General features: G+C 36.5%; 1 protein-coding gene across 1 annotated transcript in view; it reads left to right on the forward strand.

Annotated features, from left to right (window-relative positions):
- LAMC1 (laminin subunit gamma 1) overlaps positions 1 to 23251 on the forward strand; it is a 165530-nt gene that overhangs the window by 119760 nt on the left and 22519 nt on the right. Inside the window, exons 5-18 of the mRNA XM_007480933.2 lie at positions 3307 to 3495; positions 4655 to 4772; positions 7030 to 7128; positions 7217 to 7353; positions 7635 to 7757; positions 7853 to 8042; positions 8419 to 8531; positions 9790 to 10011; positions 10126 to 10314; positions 15867 to 16112; positions 17064 to 17217; positions 17884 to 18026; positions 18907 to 19085; positions 19345 to 19501. Coding sequence (XP_007480995.2) covers positions 3307 to 3495; positions 4655 to 4772; positions 7030 to 7128; positions 7217 to 7353; positions 7635 to 7757; positions 7853 to 8042; positions 8419 to 8531; positions 9790 to 10011; positions 10126 to 10314; positions 15867 to 16112; positions 17064 to 17217; positions 17884 to 18026; positions 18907 to 19085; positions 19345 to 19501 — 2259 coding nt within the window. The remainder of the gene's footprint in view (positions 1 to 3306; positions 3496 to 4654; positions 4773 to 7029; positions 7129 to 7216; positions 7354 to 7634; positions 7758 to 7852; positions 8043 to 8418; positions 8532 to 9789; positions 10012 to 10125; positions 10315 to 15866; positions 16113 to 17063; positions 17218 to 17883; positions 18027 to 18906; positions 19086 to 19344; positions 19502 to 23251) is intronic.

The following is a 23251-nucleotide window of genomic DNA, read 5'->3' on the forward strand; positions in this document are numbered from 1 at the left end:
TAGATTTCAGCAGCAAATGGGAGCCAGGATATCAGCGAAAAGGAGGTGCTTGATAGAATGTGGCTCAGAGGAAGTCCAGCCTCTGACATATGTCAAAACAGCTGCAACCTCGAATCCCAAACATGTTCAAGTCCTCTTGTCTTGGCTCAAAATTATATCAATCCCACTAGGATCTGGTCTCTTTGATCTTGTGCTCCCTAAGCACTATGCAGGTGCTCTGTGCTTCTTTAGCACTGTACAGTGACTCTTTTGTATATTCCCTACTGGAATCAGACAGAATCATGAAGCAAAGTCCCATAATTCTTTTAAATAATCAGTGGCATCATTTTCATAGTCTAAAGGTTTTTGGGTATGCATTAATATTAGAACAAATGTATTTTAAACTTATATTACAGCAAAATTAAAAAAATTAAAGAAAAATCTTCTCAAAACTGTCGACATATACTTCAAATACAAAAAGAGAAAAATAAAACTCAGATACTCTATTGCACATGCAAGGAAAAAAAATAATTTTAAAAGTTTTAAAAATCAAAAATATATAGCTTAAAATCAGTGACACACGGGGGCAGCTGGGTAGCTCAGTGGATTGAGAACCAGGCCTAGAGATGGGAGGTCCTAGGTTCAAGTCCGGCCTCAGTCACTTCCTAGCTGTATGACCCTGGGCAAGTCACTTGACCCCCATTGCCTAGCCCTTACCACTCTTCTGCCTTGGAGCCAATACACAGTATTGACTCCAAGATGGAAGGTAAGGGTTTAAAAAAAAAAATCAGTGGCAACACTGTGTCAGCCATGTGTGAGTATAAATGATTTCCAGAATAAAACAGTAACACAGTAGATAATGCACATTCAAAGAAGTACCAAAGTTCCCACAATTCATAACAGTCCAGTAATTAAAATAACAAACAAACCCACTATCATATTTCATATAAGTTGCTGTATGACATAAAAAAGCCCCTGAACTGATAGATATTTGCCACAATTTTTACAGATATAGCATCTTTCAACCTTGGCAAATATATTTTTAAACAAAGTAAAACTTATTTGGGTCTAGAACATTACTAAGAAATCTATATTGTTCTGGTGGAAATAAATTAAACTGAAGTTTTGTAGGAGCTCTTTTTGGCTTCTTGATTCATAGAAACACCTTGGTAGAAACATTTCTTTGTTTCTCTACCTTTAATACAACATTCTTTATAATATATGTGTGTGTGTATGTATGTGTATATATATATATATATATAAATCATCCATTCAGAAACCACTAGGTATCTTAAATTATTTCTGAAGACCCCTTAAGATTATAATTTAAATTCTTAGCTCATTAAATTCTCCAAAGATTATATATAGCTTTTGATGAAGTCCATCCATCATCATCTATTTGACAATTCACAAAGGCAACATGTGATCTTCAATGGATCTAATGATAAGAGTTTGGGCAAGATGTTTATGGGCTTATACAATATTTTGTTCTTCAGCAGAAGTAAAGGTACAAATTAAAGATCAATATAGGCAAAACATAGTAGCTTAAAATGATTCAGTACTACAGAAAGGTATCAACTAGATTACTACAGATTAAACTTAAAAAAAATTTAACCTTAAAGCAATCAGTAAATAAAATAATATAAACAAATGAGAAGGTACAGGCAGTGCAGTCAAAATCCTTTTTTTTAACCAATCCCGATAGACTTGTTCTATATTATAGGAGGAGAATAAATTCAAAATAGTTAGCAATAAACTTCTAGATCTCTTTTAAAGTATTTATCATCTCTTTTATCAGAGGTCTGAAGTTTCTGATAGAAGCACTGGGCAAAATTTACACTCTGCGTATTGTGAAAGTATTTAAGACTTTTAGAACTTTGTCAAAATATTTCAGTTTGGTTTGTAGTTTAAGTAGCATAGTTCGCTGCATATCCTTGAGGGAAAGTAAGCAGAATGGTCAATAGCCAATGAAAATACAAGCTGCTAGCAATAGATTCAAGCAGAGCCAATATGTGCTTGCTAGCTCAAGCAATTCAAACTGTTCTTTGAGAATTTGAAGAATGGTTTGGAATAGCATCCCCCCCCCCCCAAAAAAAAGGCAGATTGGAAAGGAGTTAGTTAGGAGACTTGGAAAAGTATTCTCTTTCACCTCCTCCCTATTGGCAAATCTTTGAGGGAAAACAATAGAGTATTTGCTTATGATAGAAAAAGTACTGCTCCTGGGTGTTTTGGGCCTAGAGAAAGAAAAAAAAAAGACATTTCTCAAAACTGACTTACACCCTTCTAAACTAGGAGTCCAGGATCAGCTTCAAAAAAATCTGCTTGAAAATTAGAAGGTGTGGGGTTCTTTTCTCCAAGCTGAAAAATGGCTATGGCAGGCTATAAACACTCATGGATTGGGGTGGAAAGATTTTTATATGTCACCCTCTGTGGGGGAAAAAAATACATGTGACTCTGAGTGGCAGGCGGGTCTGGTCTCTGGCTGTAGAAGGGCTGGAGACTGGACGGGTAGAGCTCAGGCTGAATCAGGAGCAGGTGGAATGCAGTGGCCGGGATGGCACAAAAACAGGCCAGCAGGACCGCAGGCTTGAACAAATATATCTATTCTATCTTAAAAATATTTGAGAATTCTGTCCTTTTGTGGTCGCCAAAAGTGTAAAGATTAAAATTAATATACAATAACTCCAGCTGAAGAATCAGAATTTATAGCTTCCCTTCACTAAGAAGCTTCATGTGGAGTTTTTCTTTTTATCTATTCTGAACTATAGGGACGTTTACCTTAGCCTGATATTATAGAGTTATGTCTTCTCACATATTGGACATAATATTGATAGGAAGATGTGAGGTCAAGGTTCATGCTCTTTGTCATTGATTCATGTTTCTGGGTACCTAAAATATTTTTAAGGTAAAAGCTTAGCTTGATATACATCAGTATCTTGTTCTGGGGTCAGGGAGAGACATGGATTTTGGCTTTTAATTTGAATGTGAATATCTGTTAGATTTTAAAACTTTTTCAGTATAGAAGCTCCTTATTATTTTAGGGCAGCATTAATACTGCTTTTGAGCCTTTCTAGGCCTTGATTATTTGTCAGCTTAATGATTAAGAACTTCCTATCAAAATGCTTTTGTAATCTGAATAGTGTGTTCTAATGTAGTAATTCATAAGTTGCTTATTTTCACTCTAACACCTTAGATTAAGGAGCAGACTCTGTAGAGATGTATCAGAGGGAGTTTTGGAGGAAAGGGAATTGCCAGTTTTCACATTCCTTTGATTGTCCTTTTTTAAAAGGACATATATTTAGTTAACTTAGATGGTTTGTTCTGCAGCTTGTAACTGTAATGGAAGATCACAAGAATGTTACTTTGACCCTGAATTATACCGTTCTACGGGCCATGGTGGCCATTGTACCAACTGCCAGGGTAATACTGATGGTGCCAATTGCGAAAGATGTCGGGAGAATTTCTATCGCCTTGGGAATGAGGAAGCATGCCTCGCCTGCCACTGTAGTCCTGTTGGTAAGTAAGAGGGCAGGGCCTTCTTCCAGATAAAAGTTGCCCTTAGCTGCACTTATACTATTTAAAGTCAGATAAAAAATTATGTACACTGTACATACCTAACAGGTAAAGCTTTGGTTACCAGGGCATCCCAGCACAAGTGTAAAATATGCACTTCTCTATTTCAATGATAAGGGGTTCTTCCTGTCCTTATTCAAGTTGTACTTTTCTGGTATATTTAAAAAGCATGTGGATTGACTTGAATAATGAATTCGTAAATAATTATAAAAATTACCAGAGACTATTTGATCTTTGAACAATAGTTCATTTTGTTAGCTCTATTCTATTGATTATTTTATTTGGGCCAATCACCTTATAATACTTGAGTACTTCTGTGTGTTAGTATGTCTCAGATGTAAGAAATTCTCTTGCCCCCTTTCCCCCCAAAGCTCTACTTCTTCATGTGTATGACTTTTACTTTAATCATATAATAATGCCTATAATAGTCATGATCCTTTGTGATCTCCTAATAGTTAAATCAGTATTCATTGTATAAATTCTCACTTGTGTAGCAGTTAAAATTAGTTTCTCTGCTAAAAGTATTATATTTTTAGAGGTTTATTAAAGAAATAAAGAAAATACAAAATAAGAAAGCACGTGCCTAGGAGGGCAGAAAGGCCCATTCAATTTCATTTACTCTACATCTTGAGAGATGCGTGTGCTTGGAAGCGATAGCAGGGAGAGAGAGCGAGTAGGCAGAGAGCCCCTTTAAATAATAATTTGTAATCTCGCACTCAGGTGAGATTCCAGGGAACTCTGGGAAGTTCCAAGGACTTCTGGGGATTGAAGTCTGGGGTTCAAATCTTCATTTTTACACTTGTGACAGAATATTCTCCCAAGATTGGTAAATGAAATATATATTTGTATGGTAAATGAAATATATATCTGAAAGATATTGCTTCTCAAATTTAAAAAAAAGATTTGTGATTAGTCCTGATTTTTAAATTGTTTTTTGCTATATGTATAGCCATCTGCGAGTTAAACACAATCAATTTTTAGAAATAGTTTTTGCTTAGCTAGTTCTGTGGGATTTTTGACACCACTTTTTACTGCTACTGTTTATGATATGTTCTATGATGGACAATAGAGTGTTATAAAATTCACCTCTTCTCCTACCCAGGCTCTCTCAGTACACAATGTGATAACTATGGACGATGTAGCTGTAAGCCAGGTGTGATGGGTGACAAATGTGATCGATGCCAGCCTGGATTCCACTCTCTTACTGAGGCAGGATGCAGGTAAGAAATTGAAAAGAAATATTTTTTATATATGGAGGGGATATGTTTCTTTATCATTCTTTTGTTTTTCTGTCACCTTTGTTTAATATAGTTTGCTCTCTTTCCCCAGCCAGAATGACATTCCTTTTAACAAAAAGTTGTTTTTTTTTTTAAACCCTTACCTTCTGTCTTGGAGTCAATACTGTGTATTGGCTCCAAGGCAGAAGAGTGGTAAGGGCTAGGCAATGGGGGTCAAGTGACTTGCCCAGGGTCACACAGCTGGGAAGTGTCAAGGCCAGATTTGAACCCAGGACCTCCCATCTCTAGGCCTGGCTCTCAATCCACTGAGCCACCCAGCTGCCCCCAACAAAAAGTTTTTTAAAAGATAAGAAAAAAACTAAAACACTAATACACTGCTGGTGGAGTTTCAATCTAATCCAACCATTCTGAAAAGCAGTTTGGAACTATGCTCAAAGGACTCTAAAATTTTGCATACCCTTTGATCCTTCAATAACATTTAGGTCTATAGCCCAAAGAGATTTTTTTTAATAATGGAAAAGTACCTCTTTGTACTTAAATATTTATTGCAGCTCTTTTTGTGGTAGCAAAGAATTGGAAATTGAGAGTTGTCAGGCACTTGGGTAGTGGCTAAACAAGCTGTGGTATATAATAGTGATAGAATGCTATTATGCTATAAGAAATGACAAGCAGGATGATTTCAGAAAAATCTGTAGAGACTTAATATGAACTGATAAAAAGTGAAATAAGCAGAACCAGAACATTACACACAGTGTCAGCAATATTTCTTGATGAATAATTGTGTATGACCTAGTTATTCTCAGCAGTGCAGTGATCCAAGATAATCCCAAACACTCATGATGAAAAATGCCATCTCCTCTCAGAGTAAGAACTGATGGAATCTGAATGCAGACTGAAACATGCTGTATTTCATTTTTTTCTTCCTTTATTTTTCATTTGAGATCTCTTTCACAAAATGACTAATTTGAAAACCTTTTTGACATGTTTGCACATGCAAAATCTATATCAAATTGCTTACCATCTCGGGGAGGAGATGAGGGTCAGAAGAAGGGAGAGAATTAGGAACTCAAAACTTAAAGAAAAAGGGGTGGGTATATTTTTACATATTAATAGGGGGAAAATAAAAAATATGTATTTTTAAAGGCAGTTAAGCAAAACCAGCCAACATATCAACTTAAGCTGACAGTGTATCAGTGTCATGTACCATAGTCCCCGCCATTCTTATCCATTTTTCCTCCCTCCCTCCCTCCTTGGAATCAATACTGTGTATTGGTTCAAAGGCAGAAATGGGGGTCAAGTGACTTGCCTCTAGTCATACATCTAGGAAGTGTCTGAAGCCAGATTTGAATTTAGGACCTCCTCTCTCTAGGTCTGGTTCTCAATCTACTGAGCTAGGAAGCTGCAAGCCACCCCCCCCCCCCCCTGCAAAGAGGGAAGGCTTATTTTCTCACCTTTTCTTTAAGTTCAAATTATTATTCATTATTGTTATTTTATTATTGTTATTATTATAGTTGCTCACAATTTACTTTTTTTTTTGGCAGTTCTTTCCATTTTCCTCCTAGCTTTATTTATTGCACTTTACCTTAGGTCATGTATCTCTCATTTTTATACCTCTCTGTAGTCTTCATGTTTCTTATGACCCAGTAATATTCCATTGGGGAAAATACATTTCTAATATAGTCATTTAAAATTTTTTAATATTTATATAGTGTTCCCTATGTGGCAGGCTCTTTATAATTATTTCTTTTGGTCCTTAAAACAAAATTCAGAGGAGATACTATTATTACTCCCATTTTACAGATGAGGAAACTGAGGCATATAGTGAGTGACTAATGACTTTCCCAGATTTACACAGCTACTAAATGTCTGAGGCTGGATTTGAAATTCAAATTTTTATGACTCTAGACTCAGTGCCCTTTCGACAATACCCATTACTTACTGTAGTGTATGAGAGCTGTCTTTTTCCAATTGTTGGGCAAGTTCTGGCCTCTTGGTAGTAAATGGTGCCAAGATAGGAGATGGTTAGGATGGAAACAGCATAGTGGTATATCAGTCTTTTAGATAGAGTATATCCTAAGTCCAATTCAGAATGCATTTCAAACTCAAAGATATATAGATGGTTTCTGGATTCATTGGATTATCCAAAGCTGACTTTGTTTCAGAGTGAAAATTCTCTTTGTAATTATACTTGAGATCTCTAGATTTCTTAATGAATTTTTATCTTTTTTCTGTTCAATAGACCATGTTCTTGCAATCCTGCTGGAAGTACAGCTGAATGTAATGTTGAGACTGGGCGTTGTATTTGTAAAGACAACGTAGAAGGATTCAACTGTGAGAGGTAGCTAACCCTTGTTGCAGCTACATTATATTTTCTATTGTGACATCCCCAGCTATAAATAATTCATTCTTTTCCCATTTTCCTCTAGGTGCAAACCTGGATTTTTTCACTTGGAATCATCCAATCCTCGAGGCTGTACCCCTTGCTTCTGTTTTGGTCATTCTTCTGTCTGCACCAATGCAGAAGGATACAGTGTTCATTCCATCACATCTACTTTCCAGTTTGGTAATTAGGTTTTTCCATTTCAGTACATTGAAGGCTGTGCTTTGACTATTAAAAGAAGCACTCATAATGGCTGTCAGAAATGGATTTCCTTTGAGTATGTAGTTTTCTCCTCAGTTAGCTCTTTCATTTAATGGGGAATATTGTGGTTGTAAAGCTCTTGGTTTTTAATGGGAGATAAAAATTTTATGCAGAATAGATGAAAGTATGACATGAGAAATATTATAGATTTAACATAGTATCACAGTTACAAAAGCACTTATATTTTTGTTTTCTGCTTCCAGATGAGGAAGGATGGCGTGCTGAGCAACGGGATGGCTCTGAGGCTTCGCTCCAGTGGTCGTCTGAGGAACAGGAGGTGTCTGTGGTCTCTGACAGCTACTTTCCCATATATTTCATTGCCCCCGGTAAGTGAAACGAGAAAGGCATTTATTTGGTACCTTTACATATTTCATATTTCTACCTTATTGCCTATCTTTGGCATGTGGTTTCTGTATTTCAGACAAGTTTTTAGGTAACCACCTGCTGAGTTATGGTCAGAATCTCTCTTTCTCCTTTGGAGTGGAAAGGCGAGATACGCGACTCTCTGCAGAAGATCTGGTCCTTGAGGGAGCTGGTCTTCGGGTCTCTGTTCCCTTAATTGCACAGGGCAACTCCTATCCCAGTGAGACTGCTGTGAAATATGTGTTCAGGTAAGGAGGTGGCAGTGTTTGCCACACGGACATGAAATCTGTCTTTGCTGTTGGGGGGAGTATGGAAGTGAATGGGGAGAAAAGGGACTGATGACCAATGACTTGCAGATCTTCAGTGAGTAGTGTACACACACACACACACACACACACACACACACACACACACACACACACACACACACACACACACACACGAAGAATGGCTTCCTACACTTTGCCTTTTCCAGTGATGATGTCAAATAAACTAAAAACTATGACAAAGATTTGGTTGCATTTATGCATTCTGTATATTGTATTGCTAGTGGATTGAGCAAGGAATGCTTTGTGAGTTTCCAGAACCTGACTGCAGAAACTAATAGGAAACTTTTCCATGTAGGCTTCATGAAGCAACAGATTATCCCTGGAGACCTACTCTTACTCCTTTTGAATTTCAAAAACTACTAAACAATTTAACTTCTATCAAGATTCGTGGGACATACAGTGAGAGAAGTAAGTTATAAAACAGTTTGGAAGGCCTGAGGGGAATTGATCAGGTTATAGAATCCAGAACAACTTTTTAAAGTAGTATATAAATCTTATTGCTCCAGAGTGATCACATTATTGTGTGATAACAGTGTTCCAAAAGAGATAAATATTTAAAATATTTTATATTTTATTTGCAAATAGGTAAATCTTTCCCTTTGTGCTTTTCATTTGCTTAGCAAATCTTTTTCAACTTCTGATAACATAAAGGTAAACATTAACTTGGTCCTTGACAAAATTTCTACTTTACAAATTCTGAGTTTTTTTAATACTGAAGTCCAGAATTCAAGAAAAGTATATTATTGCACATGAGAGGGGGAAAAACCCATTTTCACTTGATCCTTTCATATCAGGAGACCTATGACAATTTTTGTGTACAGGAACTTCTTCTACTTATAAGCATTGCAGATTTTCCATATCTTAGAAATTGTAACTTAAATTGGTTGATCTGACCAGAATAATTTATCACCTGGTGTCTCACCTTCTGGTGAGGAGGTAAAACTTATCTTGCTTTTGAGATCATATTCAAAGAAAACTTTTATTTCAAAGACAAAAAAAGCAAGCTCATTTTTAAACTACAGTAGTTGATTTTTGTTGTTTGGATTTTTTTAAAAATAAGAAACTTTTCATCTGTAAAGATAATAAACTCTTGGAGGAACATATAATTATAATGTTTTCAAAACAAAAAAGCTATGGAAATCTAAGTTAGTTCACAAAACTGAATGAATTACTATTCCCCATTAAATGTAGTTATCTACATCTTCTATATTCAAATGGATTAAATGGAAGTGACTCTTCTAAGAAATTATTTTTATTATCATAAAAACACACTTCCGTTTTGGTCATTGTTGTAAGAGCACACTCATTAAAAAAACAAAACTCCAGAATAAAACCATAAATACACTGATGTGAAAGATAGTCTGCTTTGATCCACATCTATCTGCATCCAACAGTTCTTTCCCTTCAGGTGGATAGCATTCCCTGTCATAGGTCTTTCACAATTGTCCCAGATCATTACACTGCTGAGAGTAGACAAGTTTTCACAGATAATTATCATACAATATTGCTGTTACTGTGTACAATGTTCTCCCAGTTCTGCTTTTTTTGCTCTGCATAAGTTTATACAGATCTTTCCAGCTTTTTCTGAAATCATCCTGCTTATCATTTCTTATAGCACAGAAGTGACACTTTGTTGATTGATTAATTCTCCTACACACATACATAGGTGCTGGATATTTGGATGATGTCACTTTGGCAAGTGCTCAGCGTGGACCTGGGATCCCTGCAGTTTGGGTTGAGTCATGCACCTGCCCTATGGGATATGGAGGACAGTTTTGTGAACACTGTGTCTCAGGATACAAAAGGGAAACACCTAGTCTTGGACCTTATAGTCCTTGTGTACTTTGTACCTGTAATGGCCATAGTGAGACCTGTGATCCTGAAACAGGTAAGGATGTGATCTGGTTCAGTTACAAAGTGTAAATTTTCTATTATTTAAAGGAGAAAAGGTGAGAAGTTATATGTGGATCTATTATTCCTTTAATTTCCTGCCTCCATATAGGTGTTTGTGACTGCAGAGATAACACAGCTGGTCCACATTGTGAAAAGTGTATTGATGGCTACTATGGAGATTCAACATCTGGTACTTCCTCTGATTGTCAACCTTGTCCATGCCCAGGAGGCTCAAGTTGTGCTGTTGTGCCCAAGACAAAGGAGGTGGTATGCACCAACTGTCCTACTGGCACCACTGGTAAATTATGCATCTCTTAACTATCTTCACTGAGATTGTTTCTTCACAATGTTGTTTATGATTTTATCTGGAATTTTTTTTTGTTTGTTTCAGATGTCTTAGTTGAACCAATGTGGTTATTGTAGCAATTTTTAGATCTATTAGGTAAATGTCAAATCTTTTGAAGAGAGTGAGACTTATTGTTTCTGTGGTTATACCAAAGCCTCTATGTTTGGTGGTAGCCTTAAAAATATTTGACAATTTTCCCACAATTATTTACTTTGGAAATACATCAAGACTCATTGCTTTAAGCTTCATGTTAGGTATATTAAGGTAGAAAGGCCACCTTCAGTTGAAGGTAATAATCACATATTTAATCTTTCAAGTTTATGATAAAATAAAGCCTTTCTTATCTAAGGCTTCTTATTGCTAGAATGAATGTGGAAATTTCAGTGATTATCTGTTTTATTTCTTCAGGTGATTTTGAACTCTGCATTAGTTGTCTAGTAAATTTTTTAGACCCGTGACTTTTGATTTCCTCTTAAGCTGTTTTTTTGCCTGACACAATTTTATTTTCACAGTAGGTGGAAAGTCAGTGAAAAAAAAGCAAACCCAGGAATACAAACATGGAATTGCTTGTTTACCTGTCAAGTTGATTCTCAGATATCAGAAATAATTTTATGATCCCAAAGAACATTTCTAGATGATATTTTTTAAATGGAGCTTTATATAGAAACCTAAATAACAGATTTCCATCTGAACATTAAATATTGCTTTTGCCTAAAGAAGGCTCATGTAACATCTCGCTAAGAAAATAATCTGTAAGGAATATGGTATATATGCTGATTCTTTAGAATATATGTCAATATTTTACTCATTCTTAATACTCGTGATTAAATACTTGAGCATTAATTATCAGTAATAGAGCTATTATATTTAGGAGGACCAAGAAAATGGAATAAACTTACTAATTAGCAATATTTCTAATCATAAGTTTGGGAAATAAAAATGCTTTGTTAGGCATCAACAGGAGCAAGCTTCCTCCTCACCCTCACATTTGTAGCCTGGAAGAAAGGCTCTGAGGTTCCTTGCATGCTCAAGAGGGAGGAAGGGCCACTGTTAACATTGACAGCACAGAGCCAATAAAAGTAGCAGCAGAAAGCTGTGGGGGTGAAGCTGTTAACTACATGGCAGAATGGGCAAAGAATTCTTCATGAGAAGGCTCCGGGAACATTAACATTATTACTTAATCAAATGGAGCAAAGTTGGACTCAGTCTTATTTATATTTCACAGTATAGAATAAGGTGTTTTGGTTGCAGTATTGCATGGAATATATCTATAGGCTTAAAATAGAATTAAATCCCCTCTGGCTTATAGGTATCTCACTTATTTTGTTTAGAAACCATAATCTATTATTTGACATTCAAATTATAATCTAAAATATGTGATTTAGTGAGAGAATAGGAGTCTAAGAATGAGTTATTCTAAGGTGACTATAAGGTACAGACCTTCTAACTCCTTTCCCTTGGTGTGAGGGCATCACCTACTTTTACCTGCTCCCTCTTGGAGACTTCAGTTTCTTTTATCTCTACCCTGAAGGCTGCAAAGAGAACTTTAAACCCTGCCTGAGCTAGTGAGGGAGAGAAAAGTGAACTAAATTGTGTTAGAAGAGAGAATTGGCCTGGTAGCCAGGACCTGATAGCTGTTGGGTATCTCATTCACTGTGTGACTCATGTGGGGTGGATTATTTCACCACCTCCACATTTATGTGCTTTTCTGGAAAATGAGAGGAATCCAGTTCAGGGGTGGTAAACTTTTTTTAAAAATAAAGATATTTTAGTGTTTGTGGGCTAATAGACAAAATCAAGGATGGACTTACAAAACAAGAAGAAAAATAAATTTCTGCAAGTTTTTTATTGCCAAATTTAAAATATTATAGTAATTGAGTACTTAAAGATTTGTAATACACATCTGCTAATGAGAATGGAGTTCTTTTGAGAGGGAGAATAACATTTTGCTTAATTGGGGTTCACGGTTAGTATTCCTGATTATCAAAATTATTTGCAAATATTCATCTGTTAATGTTGATCTATAATGAGATTTTACCTGTTTCATCTTTGAAAAAATCTTTTTACTAAAATAGGTACTGCCAAAAATTGATAACAATCCACAAACATGATTTAACTGAGCCAAAAAACAAATTTATTTTCTTTGAATACATTTCTTTGGCTACTATAATCAAGCATGATGTAATAATTAACTTACCATCAGTAAAGCTTGCCCGTGAAATGATCCACTTAGAAAATCTGGTTGCATCTTTATTTTAATTTTTTATTTTTATCAAGAAATTCTGCTGTGACAGGGTAATCTATTTCAAGTTTTCTAATACTTTTGACTTGCTTTCCTATGAGTAGGAAATATGACTGCTTAGGTAAGATAGATTGTGTTCTTTTAACATAGATATTGTGCCATTGCATGATAATATATACATGCTTTGCCATTTAATTTGAAAACATAATCATACTCAGCAGTGTCTTAAACATGCAACATTCAAAGTCCATATTTCTGTTTTTGTTTTGATGTGATGGTTATGAACTGGTAATTTAAAAACATAATGTCATGGCATAATGATATGAATGGTACTCAGATGTTGTCCAGTTATGATTTTGACACTGCTATTTGTAGGTGGCAAAAGCAGCAGTGTGAAGACAGACATCACACATGCAACACATGCTGGCAGTTCAAACAAAAGTGTGCCTTTATGCCACTAAAACTGTATTTATGGACACGGGAATGTGAATTTTACATAATTTTTATGTTATGAAGTAGAATTCTTCTTTTGACTTTTCACGTCAGAATATAAAAACTGGGGCAGCTGGGCAGGTAGGTCAGTGGATAGAGAGCCAGGTTTGAAAACCGGAGGTCCTGGGTTCAAAATTGGCCTTGGGACACTTTACTCAGAAACATATTAGCTCATAGGGCCATGTAATAACAGGCAGCAGGCCATAATTGATATTTTCTGACTGATCTAAATCAGTTTTCTTGAAAGTTTTCAATTTTTAAACATGAGCCCCATCAATAAAAAAAAATTTTAACTATCCCTATATGTGTATATTTCTTTAGAAATAATATTTAAAGTTTTTAATGGTATAATAAAGAATGATTTAAAATAAATTTCATTTTGTTAATGGTAAAAACATTTTTATTATTAATACTTTTAATGAGAGCAACATGATCAAATTATGCTTCTTTAACTTTGCAAAATCTTAGTTTAGCACTTTGATAGGTTGAGCTACTTAAAAATTTAGCTTTGTTTTTAAATTGATGTCATAACTAAAAAAAAGATATTTTAAAGATACATAAATCCAAAAATAAAAAATATATATCATTAATTGTCCTCAGTCATGATACTCATTTTTCTTTCCCATCCACCTAACTGGCAGAAATTTTTGTTTAAGTTTCAATAATAAAATTGCATCTTCTCTGTGGATGCCATTAAATGAAAGGTATTGCATTTTTAAATAACTGACTTCATCGCCCAGTGGGACTCTTTGGAATATATTGAAATAGACCAGGAAATTCAGCTTTCCAGTTGAAGTGTGAAAATATGAGCATTTTTATGTTGCACCAATATTCTTGGCAACAAAAGTTTAATTTTAAAATACCGTACTAATTATGATGGCTTCATGCTATCATTATCTAATATCTAAAGGCCTAATATATACTTGAGTTGAGGTTCATTATTGATCCTAGCTGATACAAATCCCTATTTCAAATTCTGGTTACTTTGAATTCGAGGGCTGACATATCAAATCAATTAAATTGTTCATATTTTTGCCTCATAATGAGACTAGACAGAGCTTGTGTTATTAGTTCTGTTACTTTCTTGTTCACTTGCAGGCCCATCTTTACTATTGTTTGTAATACATGGTTCCTTTGTGGAAATCTTTTTAAACCACCCACCCATTTGTGATGGTTAATTTAGTTAAAATTGGTTTTATGGTTAATTTGGTAGGAGTTTGGCAAAAGTGAGGATCACAGTTTGATAAAACACTTAGTTTAATTTGAGAGGAAGTACAGATAGAAAACCGAAAGGAGAGATTAATATTCTAATGCCTTCTGACTATACCTAAATTCCTAATCCTAACCAAAATTTCTAAAAACTCCTACTCTGTCTTTGAGGACAGGTTCTTCTGCTTGGCAAATAGCAGGCCTAACTACCTACACTGCCTACCAAGAAATTTATTAACTAAGTACCTATGCTAATAAATAAACATCTACCACCTATGAACTCCTTAAATCCATTTATCTCAACTGTCAGTAGTAAAAAACTTCCAGACGCAGAGACAAAGACAGATTGACCTGCTCTCTAGGGATCCAGAGGCAAAAGTCCCCCAACTCTCCACATTCTCTTTCTTTATATATCATGTCTCCTAGGTAATAGAATCTTCATCTCTAACTCTCACAGAACCTGAAGTTCTCTTCTCAACTCTGCTGCTCTTACTTAGAAATCTGTCTGTTCCTACCTCTTAAAGAGACAGAGTGAGAGATTAAGAAAATCCCTTTAAAATGAGATAATATGACTTATAATTCTATTTAACTGGGTATACCCAAGAGAATACATTACAATATGCTAAAAGTGAATGAATGAGTAAAGATGCTATTAACAACCTTACATACCTTAAAGATTAGGTGACAGACAAATGGAATGAAAGTGTTGCTTCTATTTGAAATAAATACTTAATAAAGCTAATTGCTTTTTAAATTTAAAATTTAAGTGTAATTTCTGTTATTTTACCTCATCCTAGTGGCACATCTTGTGTGCTCCACTTTGGAAACCTCTGGTTTAGAACAGCAATGGCAAACTTTTTAGAGCTGGAGTGCCAGGACACCCCCCTTCCCCCACATGAAGTGCCCTGCTCCCACCCTTACCCCACACAGGGGAGGGAGGAAACACTTCCATTGGGCTGCTGGGTGGAGGGGTAGTGGGAAGTGAGGAATGTCTTCAGTGAGTGTAGAGAGAGGGAGGGGAGTGGCCCAAGCAATCTGCTTTTTTTCCAGCTCTACTACCTGTGAGCCACTCCCATTGGGCTGCTAGACAGATGGGCAGGGGATGTGAAAAAATGTCTTTTAAGTGTGGTGGAGATTGGGGGTGGGGGGACAGTAGGTGGCTGCATGCTCACAGAGAGTGCTCTCTGGGCCATCTTTGGCACCCATGCCATAGGTTTGCCCTCACTGATCTAGATGATCTTTTAAAAATAAAAACCAACAACCCATCAATCTATAATAAAAGCTCAAGACAATACACTTTTTTTTTTCCTCTAAAGAAGTGATCTCTACTGAAAAAGCAGAACTGCTCACTGGCTATTGTTAATTCTTTCATTATCAGTAGCACAATAGATAGAATTTAGTGAGCTTTTTATATACTTTGCTCCTGTCACCTAATAACTAGGCCATAATATTTAATAGCCATTTGGCACATGAAACTTGAGGATTATAAAATGACAAACTTGTTTTTACCACCCACCCCCACCCCACCCCAACCAACAGCATTGATTTCTTTCTTTTATAGGTAAAAGATGTGAACTTTGTGATGATGGCTATTTTGGAGACCCCCTTGGTGAAAATGGCCCTATAAGACTTTGCCGACATTGTCAGTGCAGTGACAACATTGACCCCAATGCAGTTGGAAATTGCAACCGCTTAACTGGAGAATGCTTGAAGTGCATCTATAATACTGCTGGCTTTTATTGTGATCGCTGCAAAGATGGGTTTTTTGGGAATCCTCTGGCCCCCAACCCAGTAGACAAATGCAAAGGTAATAGTTTTCAACTTGGAGCCTGATGAACTTATAAAGAAAGGACATAAAATCATTATACATTTTAAATTGAGAGATTCATTTTCTGGAGCTAGATGATGCAGTGGATAGAGCTTCAGGCCCAGAATCAAGAAGACCTGCATTCAAATTTCACCCAAGACACTAACTATGTGACTCTGGGCATGTCTTTTAACCCTGCCTCAGTTTTTTCAGCTGTAAAATGGGGGTGATAACAGTACTTAACCTCCCAAGGTTATTGTGAGATCAAATGAGACAATAATTATAAAATGCTTAGCATAGTGCGTGGCACATAGCCTGAGCTATATAAATGCTTTCCTTTCTCCCTTTCTATCTTGACTTTGTGATTGCTTGGTCTACAGACTGGGTTGGTCAACTTTAAGATAAATTTGTGAAGGAAAGAAAGGAAGGTTTTTTATACACATATAAATTTATACACATATAAAATTTAATATTTTATATAAAAATAATTTATAATTTATATAATCCATACAAATGAAAAATAGAAATTTGTACAAATTAAAAAGCAGTAGTGTCCTTCTTACCCTCAAGGAGCTTATATTCTTTAGACAATATATAAAGGGAGTTTGTAGTGTACCAAGGAGCAAGGAGTGTCTTCATTTGGGAACCCACAGATGAGATGAGTGGAACTTTAAGGGCCCATCCATTTTCTGGTAACAATGGCAATGTTGATTTGATTATAGTTCCAACTGAAAATTATGGTGCATTTAGGTTTGGGGTGTGGCAGATATATGTATGCATAGCTATAAGTCATATGGCAAGAAAATGGAGGAGGGGGTAAAGGGGGGGGGGGTAATGATCATTTGGAGATAACCAGAGAATGGAGTTTTCCATTCATATAAAGGAGATTATCTACAGCCCCTCCTAATAGCATTTCCCCAGTTAATTTACATTCTTTTTTCTATCCCTTAGCTTGTAGTTGTAATCCTTATGGTACTGTGAGTCAACAGACCTCCTGTAATCAAGTAACTGGGCAGTGTGAGTGTCTCCCTCATGTCACTGAGAGGGATTGCAGTGCCTGTGATCCTGGATTCTATAATCTTCAAAGTGGACGGGGATGTGAGAGGTAATAGTGAACCCCTTGCTAGCATTCTCAGGAGGTTTTGTGACTAAGGTGCTGGACTTGTATTCAGGTGGAATTGAGTTTACTGGCTACATGACTTTGGACAAGTCACTTAATCTCTCAGCCTTGCTTCTTCAACGGTAAAATGGGGATAAAGGATAGTGCTTACCTTACAGGGTTGTTATGTCGATCGAATGATATGACATAAGCAAAGTGCTTTACAAATGCTAACTATTATTATAATTATCTCAGTTATAGTATTTTCCCCTATGTTTAGGAGGTGATGGTTTATAAGTGAATAAACTAAAACCATATTGAATTGGAACCATAAATGTCTGTTTAGCTTTCACTTTGCACAAGGCACCATTGATTGGCAATATTCCTTCTTTTTTCAGTTATCCATACTTAACATTAAGACAGAAAAAGAAACGAGTCCACTTGTGGTTTTGTCAGGATAAAGGATAAAGTTTGGGTTAGGGTTATAAAGAAATTCTGGATAGGACTCATTACTAGTCACCTTTTTACACAAGAGAATTTGGCTCCCAGTTAGCAGTGTCTGTCTTCTCTCCTAGTAGAAAAGGACAATTCTTTTATATGCTTAGAAAACTCTTTATTCAGTCTTTTTCTTCTGTCTAAAACAAAATGATGTATTTTATCTTTCTTTTTTAGATGTAACTGTCATGCCTTAGGTTCCATCAATGGCCAGTGTGACATCCACACTGGCCAGTGTGAATGTCAGCCAGGCATCACAGGTCAACGCTGTGAACGGTGTGAGCCTAACCACTTTGGCTTTGGACCTGAAGGCTGCAAACGTAAGGGATCAATAGCCCAACTTTAACTATCTTGTTACTTGTTGCTATCTTGTTATTCTTTGTTGCTAATTGCCTTACCAATGCAAGACTTTACCTGTAAAGTCTTTCCTTTGTAGATGATTATATTTACGGTTCTTAGAAGTCTAGAGTTAAAAATGTTTACAAGGTAATGATTTTCTTTCTTTCTTACATTTCCTTCATTATATTATCTGCAGTTGGTTGCTTTTACTTTTTATCTAATAAATTAAACTTTTCCTTGATCACCTCTTTTTAGACAGGCTATCTATAGGACTCTGTTGATTTATTTACAGTAGTTTCTCATTCCTGGTGCTTTTGGGGGGCAGATCTAATTATAATAATCTTTTTTCCCTTGACATAAATAATTCCTTGGAACCATGTCCCAGGATGCTTTCTAAATTCTTGTATTTCTCTTCTGGAATGTTACATCCCTTACTGACCCAGACAGAGAATAATATGAGTAAGCCTACCATGAAATTATACCATAACTCCATCTTCATTTGAGTTTCCTAGCTGCTTAGTAAGGAAAAATTGAAAACAGGAATTGTGAGGATGGAGGTGTCTCTGCAAGGTAAAACACCCCAGAGCATTTAATGGAATGACTCTCATCCTCCTGATGTGCTGTTTACTGTATATGGGGCACCCAATGCACTCAGACATTGTTTTTACTCACAGTTTCTGAGCTACCTGTCAGGCAGATGTTCTTACTCTCAATCTGATGAGTAGATCTCTTAGAGGCAGTGCCTACTGAGAATGATGGTGCAGGCTTTTCTTGATAAACAGAGTTCTGTTCAGAGAGAACCTCTCTTCTTCTTCTGCCCTATTCCTGCTTTGATTGAGACTTTCTCCATTTGCTCTGCAGCATGTGATTGTCACCCTGAGGGTTCGCTTTCACTCCAGTGCAAAGATGATGGTCGTTGTAAATGCAAGGAGGGTTTTGTGGGAAATCGTTGTGACCAATGTGAAGAAAACTATTTCTATAATCGGTCTTGGCCTGGCTGCCAGGAGTGTCCTGCATGCTACAGACTAGTGAAAGATAAAGTAAGTCTTTAGCAGTACCTTCTTACAACTTTTACTGTGTAAGGTAGAAAAGCATTTCAGCTCTCGTGGCATACTGCTTTCTGATAGATGGGCTAGTAGGTATATAGTTTGCATGTTATTTTGGTCTTTGTTTTCTTCACTGTATAACTGCCAAGGAGGCAGTAAGCACTAGTGAGAGCCTGTCTTCAGTAATATCTCTAGGAGGATGCCTGAGAATGCATTTCATTTGTGCCCTTATTTTTTCCTTTGCTCTGTTGAGGTTGCTGAGCATCGTGTGAAGCTCCAGGAGTTAGAAAACCTTATAGCAAACCTTGGAACTGGAGATGAAACAGTCACGGATCAAGCCTTTGAGGACAGACTGAAGGCTGCAGAGAGAGATGTTATGGACCTACTGCGTGAGGCCCAGGATATCAAAGGTAGGTGTTACTGGTGGCTCCATTGGACTGGCCAATCAATTAATGCTAATGAATTAATTGAGGCTAATATGCTGTATTATGAATTTCATAAGTGCAATAGTCAATTTAAAATTTTTTAACTTGGTTGCTTTGGGCTATCAGTTCCATTGACAGATATTTATTAAGCATCTTCTCTGTACCAGAGACACTGGGGATATAAACACAAAGAATTAAATAATCTTACTTAGAATTTTCATTCTACTGGTAGAACATATGTGCATCTATAAGGATATTCAGATAAATTCAAATTATAAGGTTGTTAGAATGGGAGGCCATTGGCCATTGGGGGAATTAGGAAGGGTAATGGTACAGGAGTGCCTTAAAGGAAGTAGAGATTCCTTGAGTTGGCTTTAAGGAAGGAGTGCTTTCTAGGACAACTGGTCCAAAGGTATAGTGAGAGGAGATAGAATCCTGGGTGAAAGACAGAGAGAGAGAGGCCTGGTGTGACTGGATGGAAAGAAGGAAGAAGAGTAAGGTGTAGTAAAGCTAGAAAGCAAGGTCAGAATGGAAGGATTCAATTTGGTCTCCCCTTCCCCCAGTTCTGTGGGATGTTTCCACTCTCCTTGTTCAGAGTTTTCGTGGCTGGTCCTCAGCTTCCCAGCACTCCTTGGGGATACCCAACACTTGTCCAACACTGCCACAATGCTGTGACTGTGCCTTTTTCCTGCGGGGAGGGCCTCACATGCTTGTCAGCTAATTTTGTCATTCTGCTGGGATGACTCAGCTAGAGGCTTGATCTTGTCATTTGAACAAAACAAAAGAGCATGATGAGTAAGGTTAAAAGCCATTTCCTTCCATTTGAGAATGTTTAACCTGGGAATATCTTGTGGGTCATCTGTTCTGCTGGGAGGAACTGTTGTTAGTGAGCCTCTTTTCTGTTGGTGGGTGGAGGGGAGAGCCCTACAAATCAAAATGTGCAAAATGATTCCTAATAATCAGGAATTTATGGAGTGCCTTCTGCCTGATCTGAGGTTCTTTGCGTATTCTGAAAGAAGTTGGATCTAATTCCTCCCCATGAAAACATATAAGATAAAGGAATTCACTGCTTACTTTGTTCCAAGAACCCATACTGGCAATGAGGAAACAGGTAAAACAGATGAGTCCCCGTTTTCCAGTCACTTACATTCTATAAGTTGTCAACACGTCCATTTTGACATGGTCTAGCACATCTCTAGATGGATAAATCTGAAGAGTTAAAGGCACTGAAATGAAAATCATATTAAAAGGTAAAAATCTAATGCAGTATGGTATCTGCCTACCTATTTCACAGGGTTGTAGTGAGAGCCAAATGAGATGGCAAGTGTAAAAATACTCTGTAAAATGTAAAAAAAAAAATCCCTCCTAAGGGATTTTCATCATTGTCATTACTAGGAATAATTTGCATAATTGAGGTTTTCACTTTTTCCTTGGAGGGATTATCTTTTCCCTCAAAAGCAAATCATCTAGGACAGTGATGGTGAACCTTTTAGAGACTATGTGCTGTGTCCTGCCCCCTAGAGACTGTGCCAACCTTCCCCTCCCCCCAACTCTCCTACTCCAGACGGGGAGGGAGAAAGGGAAAGAATGGCTTGAGCACTCTGCTCAGGGGAGTGAGTAAATGCTTCCATTGGGCTTCTAGGCAGAGGAGTGGGGAAGCATGGTGGAGGGAGGGAAGGGAGCAGCATCCCACCCCCAGGCCCTCTGCCTTTTATGCCATTGGTTTGCAATCATAAGATTTAGGATCTCTTTGTAGATTAGTGGAGAAGGATGTGGGTTAGAAAAACTGGGGACAAACAAGGATATCTAGGTAGAAGATAGTGGTAAGCCGTAAATATTTCTTAGAAACCTGTTGGGCCCAGTACAAGGCTCAGCTATTCTCTTGGACTTTAAACTGATTGCAGTGACTGAATTCATATGGGAATTAGGAGTAGATAAAATATTTCTGGTAAGAGAATTTTATTATTGGTTTTGGCCAGTTTGTTTGCTTTTTGTACAAGTGCCCAGAAACTGTTTTGTGAGATTCATTTTTAGAAACTTGAAAAAAATTAATAGTAGCCTAGTTTAACTCTTAATTTTTTATTTTATCGTATGCTTGTTATTAATTTTATGACTTAAATATAGAAGAGTTTTTAAACAAATGCTATTTATTCCACTTGAAGATCTATGATTCTCTTATTTAAGAAAAATATTTTACTTACTTAAGCCTATACTTCTCTATAACCTATATTCACCTGTTTTACAGTACAGAGATCTATACATTTTACTCTTGTCTAAGTTATTTCATTGATTGTAGAGAAGCTGGGAGGTTTTTAGAGGTACAGTACATGGAAAAAGCAGCATTCCACCTCCTTCCCATCAAGCCCCTGGGATAATGGACATCTTAAGCTGCTACCAGCTGTTATGTCATAGAGTGGCTGATGGTAAAGCTTCCCAATATTAAATGGGTAGAACCCTGACTTACTGTTTTTTGCGTAGGCTCAAGTGAAAATCACAAAATTAAAGCAATTATTTTGTCTTTTAAGATTGAAAGTGTAATTTATACTTTCATCTACCCTCAGAATAAGAACAGACACTATATTGAGTGATTAAGCCTCAGAAGTAAAAAGACCTGAAAAAAACTTGAAATACTTCCTCTACTTTGCTTTCCAGACTTTACTTTCCCTGAAGAACTGCCCCAGCATCATAGGACAACTACAATACAAGAGAATATATTGAGTTGAGGAGAAAAGCTAGTAGGTCACATTAACTGGAACATAAATTAAGGGAAGGGGAATCATATAAAATATTTAGAAAGTTAAGTGTTACATATTGTGTAGGACTCTAAATGCTAAACCAAACATTTTTTGTATTATCCTACAAGCAGTAGAAAGCTTCCTAAAGTTTTTGATCTTAGGATAAGGAAATGGCCCAACTTCTTGCTAATCCATACTAATGTCTGGTGGTGTAACCAATAATTTTTTTCTTGAGCCTAATCAAAGCCAATCAGTTTTGAAGTATGCTAAGAAATTTGTGTACTCAAACTGTTGTGATTCCCATAGCTTTTTCTTCCTTGAGACAAAATTTTGGTGTTTTGTTATTGTTTTTTAATTATCAGATGTCTTGTTTCCCAAATCTTTATTTATCTTTGTTCTTGCCTGTGCGAAAATGTAGAAAACCTGAAATGAGCAAAGAGCTATTATAAGTAACCAGTTAGCTCAGTAACTTAATTAATTCACTTTGTTGGTCTTAATCTGTTGGCATAACCAAATTTCATAGACACTTATTCAGTTTGTGAATCTTTTTGACACTATATATATACACCAAGTTGATTGATTTCCACCCACTGAATTAATTAAATGGCTATTATGTGCTAGATGCTAGTGATACTGAGACAAAAATGAATCAGTCTTTAATCAGAACTTATTGAGAGGCATATAACATGCAAATTCTCATTTGAAGGGATTTAGAGAAGGACTGGGGAAAGGGAGGAATAAGAAGAGAGAGAAGAGTGAGTGGGAGGTGGGAGAATTCTGAAAGGCACAGGTAAAAAGTGAGTGCATTTTAGACTGGGGGTGGGGGTGGGAAGATTTCTACCAAAGAACAGAGACTGTATAAGAGAGTGTATTGAGAGGATGGGGAAACTAGCAAACTACTAGTTGGATCATAGATTGCAGGAAGGGCTATCAATGATAGGGAATATTTAGAAAGGTTGGTGTTAGCCATATTGGGGAGAGCTTTAAATGCTAAACTAAA

Source organism: Monodelphis domestica, chromosome 2, assembly GCF_027887165.1.
Source record: "Monodelphis domestica isolate mMonDom1 chromosome 2, mMonDom1.pri, whole genome shotgun sequence".
Taxonomy (NCBI): domain Eukaryota; kingdom Metazoa; phylum Chordata; class Mammalia; order Didelphimorphia; family Didelphidae; genus Monodelphis; species Monodelphis domestica.